The following is a 27,197-nucleotide window of genomic DNA, read 5'->3' on the forward strand; positions in this document are numbered from 1 at the left end:
GCAGCCCCTCCCCCGCCCCTCATTAACACGCCAATTAACACCTCGTTAATAATTGCTTTATTGATTTCCGGCGGCGGGAGCCTCGATGGAGCAGCTGTGGATCAGTGGGGCAGGTGAGGAATCTGTGGGGCAAATGATGACATTTTGCCCAGGTGAGGAGCTTATGGAACAGGTAAAGGATCTATGGGGCAGGTGAAGATCTGTGGGGCAAATGATGACTCACTGCCCAGGTGAGACCTCTGTGGGGCAGGTGAGGAATCTATAAGGCAGATAAAGGATCTATGGGGCAGATGATGACTTTTTGCCCAGGTGAGGAGTTTCTGGCTCAGGTAAACGATATGTGGGGCAGGTAAAGATCTGTAAGGCAAATGATGACTTTTTGCCCAGGTGAGGAGTTTATGGAACAGGTGAGGCTTTATGGGGCAGGTGAGGCTCTATGGGGCAAATGATGACTTATTGCCCAGGTGAGATTCTATGGGGCAGGTGAGGCTCTATGGAGCAGGTAAAGGATCTATGGGGCAGATGAGGCTCTATGGGGCAAATGATGACTTATTGCCCAGGTGAGACCTCTGTGGGGCAAGTGAGGAATCTATAGGGCAGGTAAAGGATCTATGGGGCAAATGATGACATTTTGCCCAGGTGAGAAGTTTATGGAGCAGGTAAACGATCTATGGAACAGGTGAGGCATCTGTGGGGCAAATGATGACCTTTTGCCCAGGTGAGGACTCTGTGAGGCAAATGATAACCTTTTTGCCCAGGTGAGGACTCGAGGACTCTCTGGGGCAGGTGAATCCTCTATGGGGCAAATGATGACCTTTTTGCCCAGGTGAGGCCTTTATGGAGCAGGTAAAGGATCTATGGAAGAGATAAATTATCTGGAAGACAGGTGAGGCTCTATGGGGCAGGTGAGGCTCTATGGGGCAGGTAAATGATCCACAGGCCAGGTGAGGCTCTATGGGGCAGGTAAATGATCCACAGGCCAGGTGAGGCTCTGCAGGCCAGGTGAGGCTCTGCAGGCCAGGTGAGGCTCAGTAGTTGCCGCGCTCCTGCCGGAATCCTCCTCGGCGCAGGTAACCATCACCCTTCCGGTAACCTCCGTCCTTCTGGTCTGTGGGAGGGAACGGACAGGTGAGGGGCTGAGGCGTGCCCAGGTGTGTTCAGGTGTGTCTCAGGTGTGTCCCAGTGTGTCCAGGTGTGCCCAGGTGTGCCCAAGTGTGTCCAGGTGTGCATCAGGTGTGTCTCAGGTGTGTCCAGGTGTGTCCTAGGCATCTCAGGTGTGCCCAGGTGTGCCCCAGGTGTGTCTCAGGTGTGCCCAGGTGTATCCAAGGTGTCCCCAGGTGTCCATCAGGTGCGTCGAGATGTTCCCCAGGTGTGTCCAGGTGTATCCCAAGAATCCCCAGGTGTATCCAGAAGTATCCCCAGGTATCCCCAAGTGCTCCCAGGTATATCCAGGTGTACACAGGAGTCATCCAGGTGTATCCCAGGTATCTAGGTGTCTCCCAAGTGTATCCCATGAGTCCCCAGGTGTGTCCAGGTGTATCCCAGGTACCCCCAGCTATTCCCAGGTGTATCCTAAGTATCCCCAAAGACATCCAGGTATCCCTCAGGTGTATCTCAGCCATCCCCAGCTGTATCCCAGGTACCCCCAGGTGCTCCAAGGTACATCCCAGGTATTTCAGGTGTATCCGAGGTGTACCCAGGTGTCCCTCAGATGTATCCCAGATGTATCCCAGGTATATCCATGTGTTCCCAGGTGTGCTCCAGGTGTATCCAGGTGTATCCCAAGTACCCCAAGTGCCCTCAGGTGTACCCCAGGTGTGTCCAGGTGTGCCCAGGTGTATCCCAGGTATCCCCAAGTGCTCTCAGGTGTACCCAGGTGTGCCCAGGTGTGCCCAGCTCTTCCCAGGTGTATCCCAGGTGTATCCCAGGTGTATCCAAATGTATCCCCAAGTGCCCTCAGGTGTGCCCAGGTGTACCCCAGGTGTCCCCAGTTCTCCCCAGGTGTACCTCAGGTGTACCCCAGGTGTCCCCAGGTGTATCCAGATCTACCCCAGGTATCTCAGGTGTGTCCAGGTGTGCCTAGGTGTATCCCAGGTATCCCCAAGTGCCCTCAGGTGTACCCACGTGTCCCCAGCTCTCCCCAGGTGTGCCCAGGTGTATCCCCAGCTCTCCCCAGGTGTATCTCAGGTGTATCCCAAGTACCTCAGGTGTCCCCAGCTCTCCCCAGGTGTACCCAGGTGTCCCTCAGGTGTATCCCAAGTATCTCAGGTGTATCCCCAGGTGTCCCCAGGTGTATCCCAGGTCCCCAGCTCTCCCCAGGTGTACCCCAGGTGTGCCCAGGTGCGCCCAGGTGCGTCTCTCACCCCGGAAGTAGCCCCCGTAGGCTCCCTGCCGCTGGTCCAGCACCCTCTCGTTGTTCTCCACCAGGTTGCCCAACTTCTCGGCCAGCTGCAGCGCCAGGTTCTGCGTGGCCGTCGGCTCCGTCCGGTGCATCATCACCGTGGCCGTTGGCTGGTCCAGGGAGGCCTAGAGGGGAGCCAGGTGAGACAGGTGAGACTCACCTGGTGACCCCGAAAAAAACCTGACGGAAATTGACCCAAAAATGGCTGAATTGTGATCAAAAATGGCTGAAATTGGCCCAAAAATGGGTGATTTGGGGTTTTGTGTTATCCTGGGCTGGTCCAGGGAGGCCTAAAGGGGAGCCAGGTGAGCTCAGGTGAGACTCACCTGGTGACCCCAAAAAAATCCTGACAGAAATTGACCCAAAAATGGGTGAAATGTGACCAAAAATGGCTGAAATTGGCCCAAAAAAGGCTCAAATTGACCTCAAAATGGCATAAAAATTGATCAGAAGGGGTGATTTGGGGTTTTCTTTTATCATTCTGGGTCTACAGGTGAGGCAGGTGAGCTCAGGTGAGACTCAGGTGAGGTTTGCAGGTGATCCCCGAAAAACCCGATGGAAATTGGCCGAAAAATGACCGAAATAGACCCAAAAATGGCAGAAATTGACCCAAAAATGGGTGATTTAGGGTTTTCTGTTATCCTGGGTTGGTCCAGGGAGGCCTAAAGGTGAGCCAGGTGAGACTCAGGTGAGACTCAGGTGAGACTCACCTGGTGACCCTGAAAAAAACCCAATGAAAATTGGCTGAAAAATGACCAAAATTGACCCAAAAACGGCTGAAATTGACCAAAAAATGGCTGTAATCAATTAAAAAATGGCATAAAAATAGATTAAAATGGTGGATTTGGGGTTTTCTATTATCATCCTGGTCTGCAGATGAGGAAGGTGAGACTCAGGTGAGGCTGGCAGGTGATCCCCGAAAAAAACCCGATGGAAATCGGCCAAAAAATGACAAAAATCGACCCAAAAAATGGCTGAAATCGGCCAAAAAATGGTATATTTGGGGTTTTGTGTTATTCTGGGTTGGTCCAGGGAGGCCTAAAGGGGAGCCAGGTGAGCTCAGGTGAGACTCACCTGGTGACTCCAAAAAAAACCTGACAGAAATTGACCCAAAAATGGCTGAATTGTGATCAAAAATGGCTGAAATTGGCCCAAAAATGGGTGATTTGGGGTTTTGTGTTATCCTGGGCTGGTCCAGGGAGGCCTAAAGGGGAGCCAGGTGAGCTCAGGTGAGACTCACCTGGTGACCCCAAAAAAATCCTGACAGAAATTGACCCAAAAATGGGTGAAATGTGACCAAAAATGGCTGAAATTGGCCCAAAAAAGGCTCAAATTGACCTCAAAATGGCATAAAAATTGATCAGAAGGGGTGATTTGGGGTTTTCTTTTATCATTCTGGGTCTACAGGTGAGGCAGGTGAGCTCAGGTGAGACTCAGGTGAGGTTTGCAGGTGATCCCCGAAAAAACCCGACGGAAATTGACCCAAAAATGGGTGAATTGTGATCAAAAATGGCTGAAATTGACCCAAAAATGGTGTCAAAATGGCCAATTTGGGGTTTTGTGTTATCCTGGGTTGGCCCAGGGAGGCCTAAAGGTGAGCCAGGTGAGACTCAGGTGAGACTCACCTGGTGACCCCGAAAAAAACCCAATGAAAACTGGCTGAAAAATGACCAAAATTGACCCAAAACCGGCTGAAATTGACCAAAAAATGGCTGAAATCAATTAAAAAATGGCATAAAAATTGATTAAAATGGTGGATTTGGGGTTTTCTGTTGTCATCCTGGGTCTGCAGGTGAGGAAGGTGAGACTCAGGTGAGGCTGGTAGGTGATCCCCGAAAAAAACCCGATGAAAATTGGCTGAAAAATGACCAAAATACACCCAAAAAATGGCTGAAATTGGCCAAAAAATGGGTGATTTGGGGTTTTGTGTTATCCTGGGTTGGTCCAGGGAGGCCTAAAGGTGAGCCAGGTGAGCTCAGGTGAGACTCACCTGGTGACCCCGAAAAAAACCTGACAGAAATTGACCCAAAAATGGACAAAATAGACCCAAAAATGGTCAAAATTGGCTGAAAAATGGCCAAAATTGACCCAAAAATGGCAGAAATTGACCCAAAAATGGTATATTTGGGGTTTTGTGTTATCCTGGGTTGGTCCAGGGAGGCCTAAAGGTGAGCCAGGTGAGGCAGGTGAGACTCACCTGGTGACCCCAAAAAAAACCTGACAGAAATTGACCCAAAAATGGACAAAATAAGACCCAAAAATGGCCAAAATTGACCCAAAAATGGCCAAAATTGACTCAAAAATGGCTGAAATGGGCCAAAAATGGCATAAAATTTGATCAAAATGGGTGATTTGGGGTTTTCTATTATCATCCTGGGTCTACAGGTGAGTCAGGTGAGACTCAGGTGAGACTCACCTGGTGACCCCCAAAAAAAACCTGACAGAAATTGACCCAAAAATGGCCAAAATTGACTCAAAAATGGCCAAAATTGGCTGAAAAATGGCCAAAATTGACCCAAAAATGGCAGAAATTGACCCAAAAATGGCAGAAATTGACCCAAAAATGGGTGGTTTGGGGTTTTGTGTTATCCTGGGTTGGTCCAGGGAGGCCTAAAGGTGAGCCAGGTGAGACTCAGGTGAGACTCAGGTGAGGCTGGCAGGTGATCCCTGAAAAAACCCGATAAAAATCAGCCCAAAAATGAGTGAATTGTGACCAAAAATGGCTGAAATTGATTGAAAAATGGCTGAAAGTGACCCAAAATGGGTGATTTGGGGTTTTGTGTTATCCTGGGTTGGTCCAGGGAGGCCTAAAGGTGAGCCAGGTGAGCTCAGGTGAGACTCAGGTGAGTCAAAATCACCCCAAAAACACCCAAAGATTAACCCAAATCACCCAAATTTCCCCAAAATCCCCCAAATTTTCCCAAAATCCCCAAACTCTCACCATGAGCTCCTCGCCGATGATCATTTTGCTGATAATTCCATGAACTGTCGGCAAATCCAACTCGAACATCGCCGCCAGAGTTTCCATGCTGCAACCCAAAAGTCACCTTTTTACACCCAAAATTCGCCTTTTGAACCCAAAATTCAGCTTTTTCAGCCCAAAACTGATCTTTTTAAGCCCAAAATCCGCATTTTTTAGCCCAAAATTCACCTTTTGGAACCTAAAATTTGCATTTTTTAACCCAAAATTCACCCTTTTTAGCCCAAAATTTGCCTTTTATAGCCAAAAATTCACCTTTTTAAAACAAAAATTCATCTTTTTTAACCCAAAATTTGCCTTTTTCAACCCAAAATTCACCTTTTTCAGCCCAAAATTCACATTTTTATACCCAAAATTCACATTTTTATACCCCAAATTCGCCTTTTTTAGCCAAAAATTCACCTTTTTAAACAAAAATTCATCTTTTTTAACCAGAAATTCGCCTTTTCCAGCCCAAAATTCACTTTTTCCAACTCAAAATTCACATTTTTCAGCCCAAAATTCGCCTTTTTGAACCCAAAATTTGCATTTTTCAACCCAAAATTTGCCTTTTTCAACCCAAAATCCACCTTTCTTAGGCAAAAATTCACCTTTTCCAACCCGAAATTCATCTTTTAACACCCAAAATTCGCCTTTCTGAATCCAAAATTCACTTCTTTCAACCCAAAATTCACCTTTTTCCACCCAAAATTCATTTTCAGCCCAAAATTCACCTTTTTCAGCCCAAAATTCACATTTTTATACCCCAAATTCGCGTTTTTTAGCCAAAAATTCACCTTTTTAAACAAAAGTTCATCTTTTTTAACCAGAAATTCGCCTTTTTCAGCCCCAAAATTCACATTTTTACACCAAGAATTCACCTTTTAACACCCAAATTTTGCATTTTTCAACCCAAAATTCACCTTTTTCAGCCCAAAATTTTTTACACCCAAAATTCACCTTTTTGAACCCAAAATTTGCCTTTTATAGCCCAAAATTCACTTTTTCCAACTCAAAATTCACCTTTTTCAGCCCAAAATTCACCTTTTTGAACCCAAAATTCGCCTTTTTTAGCCCAAAATTCACCTTTTTACACCCAAAATTCACCTTTTTTAGCCCAAAATTCACTTTTTTACACCCAAAATTCACATTTTAACACCCAAAATTCAAATTTTTAACCAAAAATTCACCTTTTTACACCCAAAATTCATCACATTTTAATGGTTTTTAACTCAAAATTAAGAATTTTGTAAATCCAGAATTTAAGGATTTTTGGCATTGAAAATAGCGATTTTTTACATCAAGTTTTGCCGTTTTTTAATTTGTTTTTTAACCTCAAAATTCACCATTTTTTGTACATTTTTGCCTCAAAATTAAGGATTTTTCAAGTCCAAAATCTGTGATTTTTTTGCTTCGAAAAAACCAATTTTTTACCTTAAAATTTCTCATTTTTAATCTACTTTTGCTCCTAAATTAACAATTTTTTTAACCCAAAAACCACATTATTTTTCCCTTAAAATTCCCCATTTTTTACCTCAAAATTCCCAATTTTTAATCACTTTTTCACCTCAAATTTAAGGATTTTTTTTAAAGTTCAAAATCAATCGAAAATAGAGATTTTCAACCTCAAAATTCACCTTTTCTTGTCGATTTTGGACTCAAAATTCCCCATTTTTTTACCTCAAAATTCCCAATTTTTAATCACTTTTTCACCTCAAATTTAAGGATTTTTTTCAAGTTCAAAATCAATCGAAAATAGAGATTTTCAACCTCAAAATTCACCTTTTCTTGTCGATTTTTGACTCAAAATTCCCCATTTTTTTTCTCCAAAATCCATTAGTTTTCCTTCAAAATCACCAATTTTTTCAACCTCCAAATTCCCCATTTTTCATCTTTTTTTTGCCTCTAAATTTCAGATTTTTCCCCAAAATTCATGACTTTTTAACTTCCAAATTACCTCAAAATTACCAATTTTTTACCTCAAAATTCACTATTTTTCCTTTTTCCCCTCAAAATTCAAGATTTTTTTAGCACCAAATTAACAATTTTTTTTCCTCGAAATTCAGTTTTTTAACCTATTTTTGCCTCAAAATTATAATTATTTTTTAGTTCAAAATTCACAATTTTTTTCCCTCAAAATTTACCATTTTTTATCTTTTTTCCCCTCAAAACACCAATTTTTTAGCCCAAAATCAGTGATTTTTCACCTCAAAATTCTCTATTTTTCACCTCAAAATTTGCGAATTTTTCCCCCAAAATTAGAAATTTTTTTTTCCCGTCGGAATAATAAATTTCTGAGTCCCAAATTTCAGGTTTTTCACCCCAAAATCCTCACCTGATGGAATCATAAACACTGCTGTAGGTGAATAAATAAGTCCTGAGCGATTCCTCCTGGATTTTCCTGAAAAAAAACCCCGAAATTCACGTTTTTTACCCCAAAATTCACTTTTTACCCCAAAATTACCCAAAAATCCTTAAAATTCCATTCAAAAAGACCCAAAATTCGCATTTTTTGCCCCAAAATTACCCAAAATTCCATTCAAAAAACCCAAAATTCGCATTTTTTACCCCAAAATTCCATTCAAAAAGACCCAAAATTCGCATTTTTTACCCCAAAATTCCATTGAAGAAGAACCAAAATTCTCATTTTTTACCCCAAAATTACCCAAAATCCCCAAAATTCCATTTAAGAAGACCTAAAATTTGCATTTTTTACCCCAAAATCAACGAAAATTCCATTCAAAAAAATCCAAAATTTGGGGTTTTTACCCCAAAATTACTGAAAATCCCCAAAATTCCACTGAAAAATACACAAAATTCGCATTTTTTACCCCAAAATCACCCAAAATCCCTAAAATTCCATTCAAAAAGACCCAAAATTCATATTTTTTACCCCAAAATTACCCAAAAATCCCTAAAATTCCATTTTAAAAGACCCAAAATTCTCATTTTTTGCCCCAAAATCCCCAAAATTCCATTCAAAAAAACCCAAAATTCGCATTTTTACCCCAAAATTCCATCAAATTCCTTCAAAAAATCCCAAAATTCCATCAAAAATCTCATTAAAATCCAATTAAAATCTCATTTTTACCTCATTTTAATCCTTTTTCCACCCAATTTTCACTCAATTTTAATTCATTTTTCACGTAATTTTTGTCCAATTTTTGCCCAAATTTCGCCCAATTTTCATCCATTTTTCACCAAATTTTCGTCCAATTTTCGCCCAATTTTCACCCATTTTTCATCCCTTTCTTGCCCAATTTTCACCCAATTTTCCCCCATTTTTCACTCAATTTTCACCCAATTTTTCCACTATTTTCTACCCAATTTTGCCCAATTTTCACTCAATTTCCACCCAATTTTTGCCCAATTTTTACCATTTTTTACCCAATTTTCACCATTTTTCACCCAATTTTTGCCCAATTTTCACTCAATTTTCACTCAATTTTCACCATTTTTCATCCATTTTACACCCAAATTTTCACCATTTTCCACCCAATTTTCATCAAATTTTCACCCATTTTTAGTCATTTTTCATCACTTTTTCATTCATTTTTCACCCAATTTTCACCCAAATTTTCCCCAAATTTCACCCAATTTTCACCCAATCTTTACCCATTTTTCACCCAATTTTCACCCAAATTTCACCCAATTTTTGCCCATTTTTAATCCTTTTTCCACCCAATTTTCACCCAATTTTTCCACTATTTTCCACCCACTTTTCACCCAGTTTTTGCCCATTTTTCACCCAAGTTCAACCCAATTTTTACCCAATTTTCACCCATTTTTCGTTTGTTTTTCATCCATTTTTAATGCATTCTTCACTCATTTTTCAGCTGATTTTCACCCAATTTTCACCCATTTTCCACCCAATTTTTACCCAATTTTTTCCCATTTTCTACCCAATTTTTACCCCATTTTTACCCAATATTCACCCATTTTTAGCCATTTTAATCCCTTTTCCAGCCAATTTTCACCCATTTTTCCACCATTTTTCACCCAATTTCCACCCAATTTTTACCCAAATTTTCACCATTTTTCACCCAATATTCACCCATTTTTTGCCATTTTTAATCTCTTTTTCATTCATTTTTCACCCAAATTTCACCCATTTTTCACCCAAATTTAATTCATTTTTCACCCAATTTTCACCATTTTTCACTCTTCTTTCCCCCAATTTTCACCCATTTTTAGCCATTTTTCATCCCTTTCTTGCCCAATTTTCACCCGTTTTTCGCCCAATTTTCACCATTTTTCCCCCGATTTTTGCCAATTTTCACCCAATTTTCACCCAATTTTCACTCATTTTTCCCCCATTTTTCACCCAATTTCCGCCCAATTTTCCCCCAATATTCACCCATTTTTAATCCATTTTTCACCTATTTTCACCCAATTTCCCCCCAATTTTTGCCAATTGTCACTCATTTTTTACCCAATTTTCACCATTTTTCATCCATTTTTCACCCATTTTTTACCCAATTTTTGCCAATTTTCACCCAATTTCCACCCAATTTTCACCCAAATTTCGCCCAAATTTTCACCATTTTTCATCCATTTTTCGTCCAATTTTCACCCATTTTTAGCCATTTTTCATCCCTTTCTTGCCCATTTTCCCCCCGTTTTTCACCCAATTTTCACCCAAACCCCCAATTTTCTCCCTAAACCCCCCAAAATCCCCCAAATCCCCCAAAAATCCCCAAATTTTGGGCTCACCTGACGAGCATGGCTCGCACCTGGTCGGCCTCGGGGAACAAATCCCACACCTTGCCGTTCATCTTCTCGTTCACCACGAAGCGATGGCAGCGCCGCCAGTCGCCCGTCTTCATCGCCTTGGAGGCTGCCACCACGTGCTCCCTCATGGATTCGGGGGGTCCTAAAAATTGGGGGGAAAAATTGGGATTTTGGGAAAAAAATTTGGAATTTTTACGATTTTTTTTGGATTTTTTATGAATTTTTTTACGATTTTTTAACGATTTTTTTAGGGATTTTTTGCAAGGAAATGGCGCCACCGTGTGGTCAAAGATGGAATCGACAAAGCCTGGAATAAGTGAGGAAATTTGGGCCAAAAAATGAGGATTTTGAGAAAAATCCCAAATTTTTTGGGGAATAAAATTAAATTTTTTTGGGGGAAAATATGATTTTTCATGGAGAAAAGTTGGATTTTTTAGGGAAAAACTCCTGTTTTCATCGCCTTGGAGGCTGCCACCACGTGCTCCCTCATGGACTCGGGGGGTCCTAAAAATTGGGGGGAAAAATGGTGATTTTGGGAAAAAAATTTGGAATTTTTACGATTTTTTTGGGATTTTTAATGAATTTTTTACGATTTTTTGGGGGATTTTTACAAGGAAATGTGGACTTTTGAGGTGGAAATGGTGCCACCACGTGCTCTCTCATCGATTCGGGGGGACCTGGAAATTTGGGGAGAAAAAACAGAATTTTGGGAAAAAAATTTGGAATTTTTACGATTTTTTTTGGATTTTTTATGAATTTTTTTACGATTTTTTGGGGGTTTTTTACAAGGAAATGTCGATTTTTGAGGTGGAAATGGTGCCACCACGTGTTCCCTCATGGATTCTGGGGTACCTGGAAATTTGGGGGGAAAAATTGGGATTTTGGGAAAAAAATTTGGAATTTTTACGATTTTTTTTTTATTTTTTATGAATTTTTTTACGATTTTTTGGGGGTTTTTTACAAGGAAATGTGGATTTTTGGGGTGGAAATGGTGCCACCACGTGCTCTCTCATCGATTTGGGGGGACCTGGGATTTTGGGGGGAAGAATTGGGATTTTGGGAAAAAAATTTGGAATTTTTACGATTTTTTTGGATTTTTTACGAATTTTTTACGATTTTTTAATCATTTTTTTGGGTGTTTTTTATGAAGAAATGTCCATTTTTGGGGTGGAAATGGCGCCACCCTGTGGTCAGGGATGGATTCTGGGGGACCTGGAAATTTGGGGGAAAAAACCAGAATTTTGGGAAAAAAATTTGGAATTTTTAGGATTTTTTAAAATATTTTTTATTATTTTTTTAGGATTTCTTATGATTTTTGTCAGATTTTTTACGATTTTTTTGGGGATTTTTTATGAAGAAATGTCGATTTTTGGGGTGGAAACAGTGGGACAAGTGAGAGCTGGGAAAGGTGACGAAATTTTGGGATGAAAAATGGAGATTTTGGGCAAAAAATTTGGAATTTTTAGGATTTTTTTTATTATTTTTTAACGATTTTTTAACGATTTTTTAGGGATTTTTCATGAGAAAAATGTCCATTTTTGGGGTGGAAATGGCGCCACCGTGTGGTCAAAGATAGATTCAGGGGGACCTGAAAATTTTGGGGTGAAAAATGGAGATTTTGGGAAAAAAAACTGGATTTTTTTTTTTTAAAAACACCATTTTTTTAGGAAAAAAATTGGATTTTTTTATGATTAAAATATGATTTTTTTGGGGAAAAACCACAATTTTTGAGGGTGGAAATGGTGTCACTATGAGGTCCAAGATGGACTTGGGAGGACCTGGAAATTTTGGGAGAAAAATGCAGAATTTTGGGAAAAAATAAAGAAATTTGGGGTTGAAGAACATCAAAGAGACCCAAAATCTCCAAAATTAGAGATAAAATCACCAAACCAAGTCCTGTCTGAGGTAATTATAGACCTCAAAACCCAAATTTTGGGTCCAAAATCCCCAAATTTTGGGTAGAAATTCTCGATTTTGGGTCAAAACCATGGAAGAACCACCTGAGGAACCTCAAGGAGATCCAAAACCTCCAAAATTGGAGATAAAATCACCAAACCAAGTCCTGTCTGAGGCAATTATGGACCTCAAACCCCAATTTTTGACCCAAAATGCCCAAATTTTGGATCCAAATCCTCGATTTTTATGTGAAGAACCAAATTTTGGTCTGAAGAACCTCAAGGAGATCCAAAATCTCCATTTTAAGACCTGAAAAGATCCAACCAAGTCCCACCTGAGGTAATTATGGACCTCAAACCCCAAATTTTGGGTCCAAAATCCCCCAAATTTCAACCCTTGACACCCAAAATTTTGGGTCAAAACCACCAACCATGACCTGAGGAACCTCAAGGAGATGCAGAACCTCCAAATTAAGAGATAAAATCACCAAACCAAAACCAATCTGAGGTAATTATGGACCTCAGGACCCAATTTTTGACCCAAAATCTTCAAACTTTGGGTCAAAACCCTTGATTTTTATGACAAGAACCAAATTTTGGTCTGAAGCACCTCAAGGAGATCCAAAACCTCCATTTTAAGACCTAGAAAAACCAAACCAGGACCTGTCCGACATAATTATGGACCTCAGGACCCAAATTTTCACCTCAAATCTTCAACTTTTGACCTGAAATCCCCAAAATTTTGGGTCAAAACCACCAACCATGACCTGAAGAACCTCAAGAAGATCTAGAACCTCCATTTTAACACCTAGAAAGATCCAACCAACTCCCACCTGAGGTAATTATGGACCTCAAAACCCAAATTTTGACCTTAAATCCCCAAATTTTGGGTCGAAACTCTCCATTTTTATGTAAAGAACCAAATTTTGGGTTGAAGAACCTCAAGGAGATCCAAAACCTCCATTTTAAGAGATAAAATCACCAAACCAAGACCTGTCTGAGGCAATTATGGACCTCAAAACCCAACTTTTGACCTCAAATCCCCAAACTTCAGGTCCAGAACCCCCAAAATTTTGGGCCAAAAAACCCCAAAAACCCTCCAGATCTCCTCCTCCTCACCCAGCAGCGGCTGCCTCTCGCCGACGCGCAGCTGGTGGTGGAACTGCTTGCTGATCATCCGGCGCCGCGCGTCGAACTCGTGGGCCGCCATGTAGGGGATCTCCAGCAGCATGGCCGCCACCAGGTAGACGCACTCCAGCAGCTCCAGGTTGACGTGCATGTGGAACGGGACCTGCCGCCGCTTCTCCACCTTCTCCTGCTCGGCGTTGCGCTCCTGCAGGCTGCGCAGGAGGAGACCTTGGCCCAGCAGCTCCTTGGCGCGGCCGGAGGACTGGATGTCCAGCAGGGCGTTGTGGGCGTCCTTGATGAGGCCTTGGCGGAAGGCGCAGATGCCCAGCTGGACCATGGTGCGGTTGTAGAGGATCTGCGGGGGGGTGGAGAGGAGAATGGAGGGTTGGAGGAGGTGGTGGGAGAAGAAAGGAAGTTCTGGAGGTGGGAATTGAGGGAGTTGTGGGGTGAGGAACTTCTGAGGAACCTTCTGGAAATGGTGATGGAGAAGATCTAGAGACTCATCTATGGGGTTGGAGAATCCATAGGAGCTGAAAGAACCTTCTGGAAATGAAAATTGGGGGAGTTGTGGGGTGAGGAACCTCTGAGGAACCTTCTGGAGATGATCAAAGAAAAGGTCTAGAAAGTAATCTATGGGGTTGGAGATACTCATGGGACTGGAGAATCCAAAAAACCTGAAAGAACCTTCTAGAAATGAGAATTGGGGGAGTTGTGCGGTGAGGAACATCTGAGGAATCTTCTGGAACCCGGAAGATAAACGGTCTAGAGATTTATCTATAGGGCTAGGAAAGAATGATGGGGTTGGAGAATCCATAGAACCTGAAAGAACCTTCTAGAAATGAGAATTTAGAGAGTTATGGGGTGAGGAACCTCTGAGGAACCTTCTGGAAATGGTAAAGGAGAAGATCTAGAGAGTTGTGAATGGGCTTGGAGATACTCATGGGGTTGGAGAATCCATAGGAGCTGAAAGAACCTTCTGGAAATGAGAATTGGGGGAGTTGTGGGGTGAGGAACATCTGAGGAACCTTCTGGAGATGATCAAAGAAAAGGTTTAGAGACTCATCTATGGGGTTGGAGATACTCATGGGACTGGAGAATCCATAGAACCTGAAAGAACCTTCTGGGAATGAGAACTGGGGGAGTTATGGGGTGAGGAACATCTGAGGAACCTCTGAGGAAACTTCTAGAAATGAATGAAAAGTCATGGAAATCCCTTGTGGGGTTGGAGAATCCATATGGAGGAGCTCAGGTGTGCCCAGGTGAGTCAGACTTACCTGTCCAGGTGTGACCTCAGAGCCTGACCTTCCCATGCCCCCATTTACCTGCCCAGGTGAGTTAATTAGACTTCCAGGTGTGATTTCCCTGCCCAGGTGTATCTGACTGACCTGCCCAGGTGTATCTATGACCTGCCAGGTGTATCTCACACCTGTCCAGGTATGATTTACCTGCCCAGGTGTGTCAGGCTTACCTGCACAGGTGGGTCAGTGTGCTGTATATTGTCCTGCAGGTGTGTCTATGATCTCTCAGGTGTGATTTACCTGCACAGGTGTGTCTCACTCACCTGCACAGGTGGGTCGGCGTGCTGGATGTTGTCCTGCAGGTGTATGTATGACCTCTCAGGTGTGTTATTTACCTGTCCAGGTGTATCTATGATCTCTCAGGTGTGATTTACCTGCACAGGTGGGTCAGCGTGCTGGATGTTGTCCTGCAGGTGTATCTATGACCCCTCAGGTGTGTCTATGATCTCTCAGGTGTATCTATGACCCCTCAGGTGTATGTATGATCTCTCAGGTGTGTTATTTACACTCTCAGGTGTATCTCTGACCTCTCAGGTGTATCTCTGACCCCCCAGGTGTGTCACTCACCTGCACAGGTGGGTCGGCGTGCTGGATGTTGTCCTGCAGGTGTATCTCTGATCTCTCAGGTGTGTCTATGATCTCTATGATCTCTCAGGTGTATCTCACACTCACCTGCACAGGTGGGTCGGCGTGCTGGATGTTGTCCTGCAGGTGGCTCATCAGCATCAGGTCCCGCGCGCGGTACCAGCGGCTGTGCAGGGCGTGGTGGTAGATGTGGCACAGGATGGCGCAGGTGCGGATCCGGTCCGTGCGGTCCTTGGCGTACACGAACCTGCGCAGGTGGGGACAGGTGAGGGCAGGTGGGACACACCTGGGCAGGGGAGGAAAAATCCCCCAAAAAAATCCCCAAAAAAATGGCAAAAGAATGCAAAAAAACCACAAAAAAACCTAAAAATTTCTGATTTTGGAGCCTTAAAACCAGGTGAGACACCTGTAGGACTCAGGAAACACCTGGGACAGGTGAGGACAGGTGAGACACACCTGGGCAGGTGAGAAAAAATCCCAAAAAAAATCCCACAAAAAAACCCACAAAAAATCCCGAAAAAAACAGAAAAAGAACACAAAAAAACCTCAAAAAAAGGTGAAAAAACCTAAAAAATTCTGATTTTGGAGCCTTAAAACCAGGTGAGACACCTGTAGTCTCACCTGGGACAGGTGAGACACACCTGAGTAGGCGAGAAAAAATCCCGAAAAAATTAAAAAAAAAATCCCCCAAAAAATCCCCAAAAATTGCCGAAAAAATCCCGAAAAAAAACACAAAAAAAGGCAAAAAAACCTCAAAAAAGGCAAAAAAACCCCTAAAAATGTTCTGATTTTGGAGCCTTAAAATCAGGTGAGACACCTGTAGGACACAGGAAACACCTGGGGCAGGTGAGGACAGGTGAGACATACCTGGGCAGGTGAGGAAAAAATCCCGAAAAATATCCCAAAAAAATCCCCCCAAAAAAAGCTTTAAAAATGGCCAAAAACCGTAAAAAAGAGGATAAAAAACTCTCGATTTCGTCACCAGGTGAGATCCTAAAACAGGTGAGGCTTTCTGGGATAGGTGAGACACACCTGGGCAGGTAAATATAACACCTGGGCAGGTGAGAGACCAAAAATTTTCCTCATCCAGGTGTATCTCAGATGTCCCCAGGTGTATCCCAGGTGTGTCTCAGGTGTCCCCAGGTGTCCCCAGGTGTCCCCAGGTATCCCCAGGTAAGTCTCAGGTGTCCCCAGGTGTGTCCCAGGTGTATCCAGGTGTCCCCAGGTATATTTCAGGTGTCCCCAGGTGTCCCTCAGCTGTCCCCAGGTGTGTCCCAGGTGTATCCAGATGTCCCCAGGTGAGTCTCAGATGTCCCCAGGTGTATCCCAGCTGTCCCTCAGCTGTCCCCAGGCATCCCCAGATGTATCCAGATGTCCCCAGGTGTATCCCAGGTGTCCCCCGGTATCTCCAGGTGTATCTCAGGTGTATCCCAGCTGTCCCTCAGCTGTCCCCAGGCGTCCCCAGATGTATCCAGGTGTCCCCAAGTGTCCCCAGGTGTATCCCAGATATGCCCAGGTGTCCCCAGCTGTCCCCAGGTGTATCTCAGGTGTATCTCAGGTGTCCCAAGCTGTCCCCAGGTGTATCTCAGGTGTATCTCAGGTGTCCCAAGCTGTCCCCAGGTGTATCTCAGGTGTCCCCAGCTGTCCCCAGGTGTATCTCAGGTGTATCTCAGGTGTCCCAAGCTGTCCCCAGGTGTATCTCAGGTGTCCCCAGGCGTGTCTAACCTGTCCCAGGTGTCCCCAGGTGTATCCCAGCTGTCCCCAGGTGTATCCAGGTGTCCCCAGGTGAGTCTCACCTGCACAGTCTCTCCATCAAGGCCTCAGAATCTTCCTCTTCCTCCTCATCTTCCTCTTTCTTCTCCTTTTCCTCTTCCTTCTTCTCCTCCTCCTCGTCCTCCTTCTTCACCTGAGCCTCACCTTCCTTCACCTGTCAATCAAACACCTGGCAATCATCCCTTCTTCACCTGAGCCTCGCCCTCCTTCACCTGTCAATCAAACACCTGTCAATCATTCACCTGTCAATCATCCCTTCTTCACCTGAGCCTCGCCCTCCTTCACCTGTCAATCAAACACCTGTCAGTCACCTGTCAATCATCACCTGTCAATCACCTGAGCCTCGCCCTCCTTCACCTGTCAATCATCACCTGTCAATCATCATCTGAACCTCACCTTCCTTCACCTGTCAATCATTGTTCACCTGTCAATCATCCCTTCTTCACCTGAGCCTCGCCCTCCTTCACCTGTCAATCATCATCACCTGTCAATCATCACCTGTCAATCACCTGAGCCTCGCCCTCCTTCACCTGTCAATCAACCAGTCACCTGTCAATCATCCACCTGTCAATCATCATCACCTGTCATTCACCTGTCAATCATCCCTTCTTCACCTGAGCCTCGCCTTCCTTCACCTGTCAATCAACCAGTCACCTGTCAATCATCATCTGTCAATCACCTGTCAATCATCATCACCTGTCAATCATCATCACCTGTCAATCATCCACCTGAGCTTCGCCTTCCTTCACCTGTCAATCATCATCACATGTCAATCATCCCTCACCTGTCAATCCCTCACCTGTCAATCAATCAATCCCCACTCACCTGTCCAGCCCCGCCCTTTTTCCGGGCGGCTCCATAGTCGAATTTATAATAGGTGTGCAGCACTCTCACCTGTCAGTCACTCACCTGTCAATCATTCTCACCTGTCACTCACCTGTCAATCATCACTCACCTGTCAATCATTCTCACCTGTCACTCACTCGCCTGTCAATCATCACTCACCTGTCAATCACTCACCTGTCCATCCTCACCTGCCAATCATCACTCACCTATCACCCCTCACCTGTCAAGCATTCTCACGTGTCTCACCTGTCAATCACTCACCTGTGAATCCCTCACCTGTCACTGACTCACCTGTCAATCAACACTCACCTGTCAATCACTCACCTGTCCATTCTCACCTGTCCATCATCACTCACCTATCAATCATCACCTGTCCATCATCACTCACCTGTCACTCACTCACCTGTCTGTCCTCACCTGTCCATCATCACTCACCTCTCATCCCTCACCTGTCAATCATCCTCACCTGTCTCACCTGTCAATCACTCACCTGTCAATCCCTCACCTGTCAATCCCTCACCTGTCAATCATCCCTTACCTGTCAATCACTCACCTGTCCATCATCACTTACCTATCATTGCTCACCTGTCCATCCTCACCTGTCAATCACCTGTCAATCAACACTCACCTGTCCATCACTCACCTGTCCATTCTCACCTGTCAATCAACACTCACCTGTCAATCACTCACCTGTCAGTCACTCACCTGTCAATCAATCCCCACTCACCTGTCCAGCCCCGCCCTTTTTCCGGGCGGCTCCATAGTCGAATTTATAGTAGGTGTGCAGCACCCTGCGCAGGTACACCCTGCAGAGCTCCTCGGGGCTGCCCTTGCCCTGCAGGTAACGCTGCAGCCGCGCGATGATGCGGCACACCCGGCCCTCGTCCTTCAGGTGCTCCACGTACTCTGAAAGACACACCTGAGTTACCTGGGAGAACAGGTGAGCTCACCTGGGCACAGGTAAATCCAGAAAACCCCCAAAAATCCCCATGAAAATCTACCCAGGTGAGCTCCAGGTGAGTCTTAGTTGGAGATCTGAGTCCTTCAGGTGCTCCAGGTGATCTGAAGTCACACCTGAGAGTCACCTGAGCTCACCTGAGTTACAGGTGAGTCCATAAAACCCCCAAAAATCCCCATGCAAATCCACCCAGGTGAGTCCTAGTTTGAGATTTGAGTCCTTCAGGTGTTCAGCTTATTCTGAAATCACACCTGAGAGTCACCTGGAGCTCACCTGGGTACACCTGAGTTACAGGTGAGACCAAAAATCCCCATTGAAATCCACCCAGGTGAGCCCCAGGTTGAGATCTGAGTCCCTCAGGTGTTCCATGTATGCTGAAAAACACACCTGAGAGTCACCTGGGAGAACAGGTGAGCTCACCTGGGCACACCTGAGTAACAGGTGAGTCCTGAAAACCACCTAAAACCCAAAAAAATCCCCATGAAAAGCCACCCAGGTGAGCCTCAGGTGAGTCCTAGTTGGAGATCTGAGTCCTTCAGGTGCTCCAGGTGATCTGAAGTCACACCTGAGCTCACCTGGAGCTCACCTGAGTTCCAGGTGAGGCCAAAAACCACATAAAACCCGAAAAATCCCCATGAAAATCCACCCAGGTGAGTCCCAGGTTGAGATCTGAGGCCTTCAGGTGTTCAATTTATTCTGAAAACACACCTGAGAGTCACCTGGAGCTCACCTGGGCACAGGTAAATCCATAAAACCCCCAAAAATCCCCATGAAAATCCACCCAGGTGAGCTCCAGGTTGAGATCTGAGTCCCTCAGGTGTTCAGTTTACTCTGAAAACACACCTGAGAGTCACCTGAGCTCACCTGAGTTACAGGTGAGTCCTTCAAACTCCCAAAATCCCCATGAAAAGCCACCCAGGTGAGTCCCAGGTAGAGATCTGAGTCCTTCAGGTGCTCCACGTGATCTGAAATCACACCTGGAACTCACCTGAGCTCACCTGGGCACACCTGAGTTCCAGGTGAGTCCATAAAACCCAAAAAAACCTCATTAAAATCCACCCAGGTGAGCCTCAGGTGAGTCCCAGGTTGAGATCTGAGTCCCTCAGGTGTTCAACGTACTCTGAAAGACACACCTGAGAGTCACCTGGAGCTCACCTGGGCACACCTGAGTTACAGGTGAGGCCTTCAAACCACATAAATCCCAAAAAATCCCCATGAAAATCCACCCAGGTGAGCTCCAGGTGAGTCCTAGTTGGAGATCTGAGTCCTTCAGGTGCTCCAGGTGATCTGAAATCACACCTGAGAGTCACCTGGAGCTCACCTGGGCACACCTGAGTTACAGGTGAGTCCTTCAAACCACATAAAACCCAAAAAATCCCAATGAAAATCCACCCAGGTGAGTCCCAGGTTGAGATCTGAGGCCTTCAGGTGCTCCAGGTGATCTGAAATCACACCTGAGAGTCACCTGGAGCTCACCTGGGCACAGGTAAATCCAGAAAACCCCCAAAAATCCCCATGAAAATCCACCCAGGTGAGCTCCAGGTGAGTCCTGGTTTGAGATTTGAGTCCTTCAGGTGTTCAACTTATTCTGAAATCACACCTGAGAGTCACCTGGAGCTCACCTGGGCACACCTGAGTTACAGGTGAGACCAAAAATCCCCATTGAAATCCACCCAGGTGAGCCCCAGGTTGAGATCTGAGTCCCTCAGGTGTTCCATGTATTCTGAAAAACACACCTGAGAGTCACCTGGGAGAACAGGTGAGCTCACCTGGGCACACCTGAGTAACACGTGAGGCCTTCAAACCACATAAAACCCAAAAAAATCCCCATGAAAATCCACCCAGGTGAGCTCCAGGTGAGTCCTAGTTGGAGATCTGAGTCCTTCAGGTGCTCCAGGTGATCTGAAATCACACCTGAGAGTCACCTGGAGCTCACCTGAGCACACCTGGGCACACCTGAGTTCCAGGTGAGGCCTTCAAACCACATAAAACCCAAAAAATCCCCATGAAAATCCACCCAGGTGAGTCCCAGGTTGAGATCTGAGTCCTTCAGGTGTTCAATTTATTCTGAAAACACACCTGAGAGTCACCTGGAGCTCACCTGGGCACAGGTAAATCCAGAAAACCCCCAAAAATCCCCATGAAAATCTACCCAGGTGAGCTCCAGGTGAGTCCTAGTTTGAGATTTGAGTCCTTCAGGTGTTCAACTTATTCTGAAAACACACCTGAGAGTCACCTGGAGCTCACCTGGGCACAGGTAAACCCATAAAACCCCCAAAAATCCCCATGAAAATCCACCCAGGTGAGTCCCAGGTTGAGATCTGAGTCCCTCAGGTGTTCCATGTATGCTGAAAAACACACCTGAGAGTCACCTGGGAGAACAGGTGAGCTCACCTGGGCACACCTGAGTTACAGGTGAGTCCTGAAAACCACATAAAACCCAAAAAATCCCCATGAAAATCCACCCAGGTGAGCCCCAGGTGAGTCCCAGGTGAGTCCCAGGTCGAGATCTGAGTCCTTCAGGTGATCTAAGGACTCACCTGAGCTCACCTGGGCACACCTGAGTTACAGGTGAGTCCTGAAAACGACATAAAACCCAAAAAAATCCCAATGAAAATCCACCCAGGTGAGTCCCAGGTTGAGATCTGAGGCCTTGAGGTGCTCCAGGTGATCTGAAATCACACCTGAGCTCACCTGGAGCTCACCTGAGTTACAGGTGAGGCCCAAAATCCCCATTGAAATCCACCCAGGTGAGTCCCAAGTTGAGATTTGAGTCCTTCAGGTGTTCAACTTACTCTGAAATCACACCTGAGCTCACCTGGAGCTCACCTGAGTTACAGGTGAGTCCATAAAACCCCATGGAAATCCACCCAGGTGAGTCCCAGGTAGAGATCTGAGTCCTTCAGGTGTTATATGGATTTGTTTTTGCAATTTCTCCATTTTTTGGGCTATTTTCCCCATTTTTTCCCCATTTTTCCCATTTTTTGAGCGATTTTTTCTTTTTTTTTTTTTTTTTGGCTATTTTTTGGCAATTTTCCTCATTTTTTGGCCATTTTTCTCTTTTTTTTGGAATTTTTTTCCCATTTTTTGTGTTATTTTTTCCATTTTTTTGGCAATTTCCCCATTTTTTAGCTATTTTTCCATTTTTTGGTCATTTTTCCCTTCCCCATTTTTTGGTTATTTTTTCCATTTTTTGGGCGACTTTCCCCAATTTTTTTTGCCACTTTATCAATTTTTTTGTCAATTGTCCCCATTTTTTTGGCTATTTTTTCAATTTTTTTGGCCATTTTCCCCATTTTTTTGGCTTTTTTTTGCCATTTTTTTATGATTTTTTCCTTTTTTTTTGCCATTTCTCTCATTTTTTGGTCTATTTTTCCTTTTTTTTGCAATTTTCCCCATTTTTCCCCCATTTTTCCACTCCAACCTTCCCAAACCCCCAAAATTCCCTTTTTATTTTTTATTCTTCCCATTTTTTGGGAGGATTTTTCCCTTTTTTTAAAAAAACATTCCCATTTTTTTAGCTATTTTTCCTTTTTTATTTTTGGCCATTTTTCCCATTTTTTAAGCTATTTTCCCCATTTTTTTGCAATTTTTTCCTTTTTTTAAGCTATTTTCGTCATTTTCTTGACAATTTTTCCCTTTTTTTTTGCAATTTTTCTCATTTTTTGCGATTTTTTCCTTTTTTCTTGGCAATTTTTTCAAATATTTTTCTATTTTTTCACTTTTTTGCTATTTTTTTCTTTTTTTGGCAATTTTTTTTGCGATTTTTAAAAAATTTTTTGTCTATTTTTTCTATTTTTTTGGTGATTTTTCCCATTTTTTTGTCAATTTACCCCATTTTTTGGCAATTTTTCCCACTTTTCCCCCATTTTTCCACTCCAACCTTCCCAAACCCCCAAAATTCCCTTTTTATTTTTATTTTCCCCATTTTTTCGGCAATTTTCCCTATTTTTTAGTTATTTATCCCTTTTTATGAGAATTTTTTCCATTTTCTTTCAATTTTCATCATTTTTTTTCCAACTTTTCCCATTATTTTTGCAATTTTCGTCATTTTTTTGTGGTTTTTTCCTTTCTTTCGGCAATTTTCATCTTCTTTTTGCGACTTTTTCCCTTTTTTTTGCAATTTCCCTCATTTTTTCCAATTTTTTTCCTTTTCCTTGGCAATTTTTTCAATTATTTTTGCTATTTTTTCCTTTTTTTTGCTACTTTTTCCTTTTTTTTTTTGCTACTTTTTCCTTTTTTTTTGCTATTTTTTCCTCTTTTTTTGCTATTTTTCCCCCTTTTTTGGCAATTTCTTTTGTCATTTTTTTCAATTTTTTTTTCTCTATTTTTCCCATTTTTTCGGCTATTTTCCCCATTTTTTTTCCAATTTTCCCCATTTTTTCCCATTTTTTTCCCAATTCCTCCCACTTTTCCCACCCCAAACCCCCAAAATCCCATTTTTTTCCCCAGAATTTCCCCATTTTCGGGTTTTTCCTCACCCTGGGAGTGCGGATCAGTGTTCTGCATGATTTTGGTGAATTCCTCATCCATCCTCTCCACCAGGGTCAGAACACAACCTCTCACCCTGAACGGCTGAAAAACACAAAAAATATTCATTTTCACCAACTTCTGACCCAAAAACGCCTTTTTTCACCCCAAAAATGGATTTTTCACCCCAAAAAATGGATTTTTCAGCCCCAAAAACTACTTTTTTCACCCCAAAAATCGATTTTTCACCCCAAAAAATGGCTTTTTCAGCCCCAGAAATGAATTTTTCTCACCCAAATTGGCTTTTTTAACCCCAAAAATGGATTTTTCTGACCCAAAAATGACCTGTTTTGGCCCCCAAAAATCAATTTTTCATCCCCAAAAATGGCTTTTTAAGCCCCAAAAATCGATTTTTCACCCCAAAAAATGTATTTTTCGGCCCCAAAAATGTATTTTTCTGACCCAAATTGGCTTTCTTTGCCCTAAAAATTGGTTTTTCATCCCCAAAAATTGGCTTTTTTGGCCCCAAAAATGCATTTTTCATCCCCAAAAATGGCTTTTTCTGACTGAAAAATGTCTTTTTTCACCCCAAAAATCGATTTTTCATCCCCAAAAATGCCTTTATTGGTCCCAAAAATGACTTTTTCTACCCCGAAATCAGCTTTTTTGGCCCCAAAAATCGATTTTTCATCCCAAAAATGGCTTTTTAAGCCCCAAAAATGAATTTTTCTGACCCAAATATGGCTTTTTTGGCCCGAAAAATGACATTTTCTGACCTAAAAATGTCTTTTTCTACCCCAAAAATGAATTTTTTGATCCCAAAAATGTCTTTTTCTGACACAAAAATGACTTTTCTGACCTAAAATTGAATTTTTTTTTCCTCAAAAATGACTTTTCTGACCCAAAAATGCATTTTTCTGACTGAAAAGTCATTTTTTCTTCCCCAAAAATGACTTTTTTGGCCCCAAAAATGTCTTATTCTGACCACAAAATGACTTTTTTATCCTTTAAAAATGACATTTTCTGACCTAAAACTGAATTTTTCTGACCCAAAAATGACTTTTTTGGCCCCAAAAATGGATTTTTCTGACCCAAATTGGCTTTTTTGCCCCAAAAATCGATTTTTCATCCCCAAAAAATGCCTTTTTGGCCCCAAAAATGTCTTTTTCTGACTGAAAAATAAACTTTTCTGACCAAAAAATGACTTTTTTTATCTCCAAAAATGACATTTTCTGACCTAAAAATCAATTTTTCTGACCTAAAAATGAATTTTTCTGACCCAAAAATGGCTTTTTTGACCCCAAAAATGAATTTTTCACCCCCAAAAATAGCTTTTTTGGCCCCAAAAATGTCTTTTTCTGCCCCAAAAATCAATTTTTCGTTCCAAAAATAGCTTTTTTTGCCCCAAAAATGGATTTTTCTGACCCAAAAATGGCTTTTTTGGCCCCAAAAATATCTTTTTCTGCCCCAAAAATGAATTTTTCTGCCCCAAAAATGACTTTTTCTGCCCCACAAAAACCCCAAATTTGCCTCTAAAATCCCCAAAATTCACTTTTTTTCTTCCATTTTCCTCCATTTTTTTGGCTTTTTTTGCATTTTTTTGGGGAATTTTTTCACTTTTTCACTTTTTTTTATTTTTCCCTTTTTTTTTTCATTTTTCAGCTCCACAACCCAACAGAAAACCCAATTTTTGACCAAATTTGGGTCTAAAAATCACCAAAATTCACTTTTTTCCTCAATTTTTCTCTGATTTTTTGGGGTTTTTTTTGCTTTTTTCCCCATTTTTCCCCATTTTTTCCCCTTTTTTCCCAATTTTGTTGTTTTTCAGCTCAACAACCATATAGAAAACCCAATTTTTGACCAAATTTGGGTCCAAAAATCACCCAAAATTCACTTTTTTCCTCCATTTCTCTCAGATTTTTTCGGGGTTTTTTGCATTTTTCCCCATTTTTCCCCATTTTTCCCCTTTTTTCCCGTTTTTGGTGTTTTTCAGCTCCACAACCCAACAGAAAACCCAAATTTGGGTCAAAAAATCCCCAAAATTCACTTTTTTCTTCCATTTTTCTCCAATTTTTTCAGGGTTTTTTTTTCATTTTTTCCTATTTTTTTCAAGTTTTTTCCATTTTTTCAGTTTTTTCCAATTTTTTAAAACTTTTCCGATTTTTTTGATTTTTCAGCTCCACAACCCAACAGAAAACCCAAATTTTGGACCAAAATTGGGTCCAAAAATCACCAAAAATTCACTTTTTTCCTCAATTTTTCTCCGATTTTTTCCGGGTTTTTTTGCATTTTTCCCCATTTTTCCCCATTTTTTCCCCTTTTTTCCCAATTTGGTGTTTTTCAGCTCAACAACCGTATAGAAAACCCAATTTTGGACCAAATTCGGGTCGAAAAATCACCCAAAATTCACTTTTTTCCTCCATTTTTCTCCGATTTTTTTGGGGTTTTTTTGCATTTTTCCCCATTTTTTCCCATTTTTTCCCCTTTTTTCCCAATTTTGGGATTTTTCAGCTCCACAACCCAACAGAAAACCCAAATTTGGGTCAAAAAATCCCCAAAATTCACTTTTTTCTTCCAGTTTTCTCCAATTTTTTCAGGTTTTTTTTTTCATTTTTTCCTATTTTTTTCAAGTTTTTTCCATTTTTTCAGTTTTTTCCAATTTTTTAAAACTTTTCCGATTTTTTTGATTTTTCAGTCAACAACCCAACAGAAAACCCAAATTTTTGACCAACTTAGCCAAAATCCCCAAAATTCACTTTTCTCCGATTTTTTGGGTTTTTTGCATTTTCCCCCATTTTTCCACATTTTCCCATTTTTTTCCCATTTTTTCTCCATTTTTGGGATTTTTCACCTTCACAAACCAAGAGAAAACCAAATTTTGACCAAATGCGTCCAAAATCACCAAAAATTCACTTTTTCCTCAATTTTCCCGATTTTTTTGGGTTTTGCATTTTACCACATTTTCCCCCATTTTTTTTCCCATTTTTCCTGGTTTCCCCATTTTCCATTTTCCCAGTTTGGGATTTTTCTCAAGCTCCACACCCAATTAAAAATCCAAATTTTTGACACAAAATTGGGTCAAAAATCACCAAAATTCACTTTTTCCTCCATTTTTCCAATTTTTTGTTTTTAAAATTTTTTGGAGAATTTTTGCATTTTTCACTTTTTAAAAAATTTTCCAATTTTGGGGTTTTCAGCCTCAACAACCCAACAGAAAACCCAATTTGGACCAAATTTGGGTCCAAAAATCCCCGAAATTCACTTTTTTCTCCCATTTTTAATGTTTTTTTTTGCTTTTTTCCCCATTTTTCTCACTTTTTTCCCATTTTTGGGATTTTTCAGCTCCACAACCCAACAGAAAACCCAAATTTTTGACCAAATTTGGGTCTAAAAATCCCCAAAATTCACTTTTTTCTTCCATTTTTCTCCAATTTTTTGGCTTTTTTCACATTTTTTGGGGGGAATTTTTGCATTATTTACCATTTTTCTCACTTTTTTCCCATTTTTGGGATTTTTCAGCTCCACAACCCAACAGAAAACCCAAATTTTTGACCAAAATTGGTTCGAAAAATCCCCAAAATTCACTTTTTTTCCTCCATTTTCCTCCAATTTTTTTGGCTTTTTTCACATTTTTTTGGGGAATTTTTTCACTTTTTTCACTTTTTTTATTTTTTCCCTTTTTAATTTTTCAGCTCCACAACCCAACAGAAACCCAATTTTTGACCAAATTTGGGTCGAAAAATCACCAAAATTCACTTTTTTTCCTCAATTTTTCTCTCTGATTTTTTGGGGGTTTTACTTTTCCCCATTTTTCCCATTTTTCCCCCCTTTTTTCCCACTCTGGTGTTTTTCAGTTCAACAACTATATAGAAAACCCAATTTTGACCAAAATTGGGTCCAAAAATCACCAAAAATTCACTTTTACCCTCAATTTTTCTCCGATTTTTTGGGGCTTTTTTCCATTTTTCCCCATTTTTTCCCCTTTTTTCCCAATTTTGGGGTTTTTCCCCCCAAACCCCACCTGCTCAGGGTTGCTGAGGTTCTCTGACTCCTCCAGAACGTTTTCTCCCACGAAGATCTCCGGATGAGCAAAAAGCAATTCCAGCAACTCCTCGATGCAGCTCAGGCATTTCTGCCACAGCTCAGGCTGAAA

At 42.2% G+C, this 27,197-nt stretch overlaps 1 protein-coding gene and 2 long non-coding RNA genes across 3 annotated transcripts; all 3 read right to left on the minus strand.

Moving 5' to 3' along the window:
- Positions 1 to 357: 357 nt before the first annotated feature.
- On the minus strand, positions 358 to 27,197 carry LOC146423808 (eukaryotic translation initiation factor 3 subunit C-like). The gene is made up of 13 exons (XM_085044483.1): positions 27,066 to 27,197; positions 23,056 to 23,149; positions 18,344 to 18,522; positions 16,794 to 16,924; positions 15,085 to 15,244; positions 13,106 to 13,469; positions 10,074 to 10,233; positions 7,696 to 7,761; positions 5,343 to 5,430; positions 2,364 to 2,526; positions 1,003 to 1,108; positions 775 to 944; positions 358 to 491 (listed from the first exon to the last, which is right to left on the minus strand). Exons 2-11 carry the CDS (start codon positions 23,105 to 23,107, stop codon positions 1,029 to 1,031), a joined length of 1,443 nt encoding a protein of 480 aa, XP_084900609.1. The 5' UTR covers positions 23,108 to 23,149; positions 27,066 to 27,197; the 3' UTR covers positions 358 to 491; positions 775 to 944; positions 1,003 to 1,028.
- LOC146423809 (uncharacterized) lies at positions 16,943 to 17,978 on the minus strand. The gene is made up of 4 exons (XR_014847322.1): positions 17,908 to 17,978; positions 17,592 to 17,725; positions 17,177 to 17,279; positions 16,943 to 17,081 (listed from the first exon to the last, which is right to left on the minus strand). It is a non-coding gene; the product is annotated as an uncharacterized LOC146423809 (long non-coding RNA).
- On the minus strand, positions 20,508 to 21,534 carry LOC146423810 (uncharacterized). Its single transcript, XR_014847321.1, has 3 exons — positions 21,404 to 21,534; positions 20,969 to 21,134; positions 20,508 to 20,664 (listed from the first exon to the last, which is right to left on the minus strand). It is a non-coding gene; the product is annotated as an uncharacterized LOC146423810 (long non-coding RNA).

The sequence above is a fragment of the Lichenostomus cassidix genome, unplaced genomic scaffold, assembly GCF_008360975.1.
Source record: "Lichenostomus cassidix isolate B80296 unplaced genomic scaffold, HeHo_3.0 HiC_scaffold_36, whole genome shotgun sequence".
Classification (NCBI taxonomy): domain Eukaryota; kingdom Metazoa; phylum Chordata; class Aves; order Passeriformes; family Meliphagidae; genus Lichenostomus; species Lichenostomus cassidix.

What these genes read in the sequence shown, in the direction of transcription:
- LOC146423808 (XM_085044483.1), bottom strand. Translation starts at nt 23,107, where the DNA reads ATGGATGAGGAATTCACCAAAATCATGCAGAACACTGATCCGCACTCC. An exon ending in GTGCGAGCCATGCTCGTCAG is followed by an intron (nt 7,762 to 10,073) that starts GTGAGCCCAAAA and finishes GTTTTTTTTCAG; the next exon opens with GAAAATCCAGGAGGAATCGC. An exon ending in TCATCGGCGAGGAGCTCATG is followed by an intron (nt 2,527 to 5,342) that starts GTGAGAGTTTGG and finishes GCTCCCCTCTAG; the next exon opens with GCCTCCCTGGACCAGCCAAC.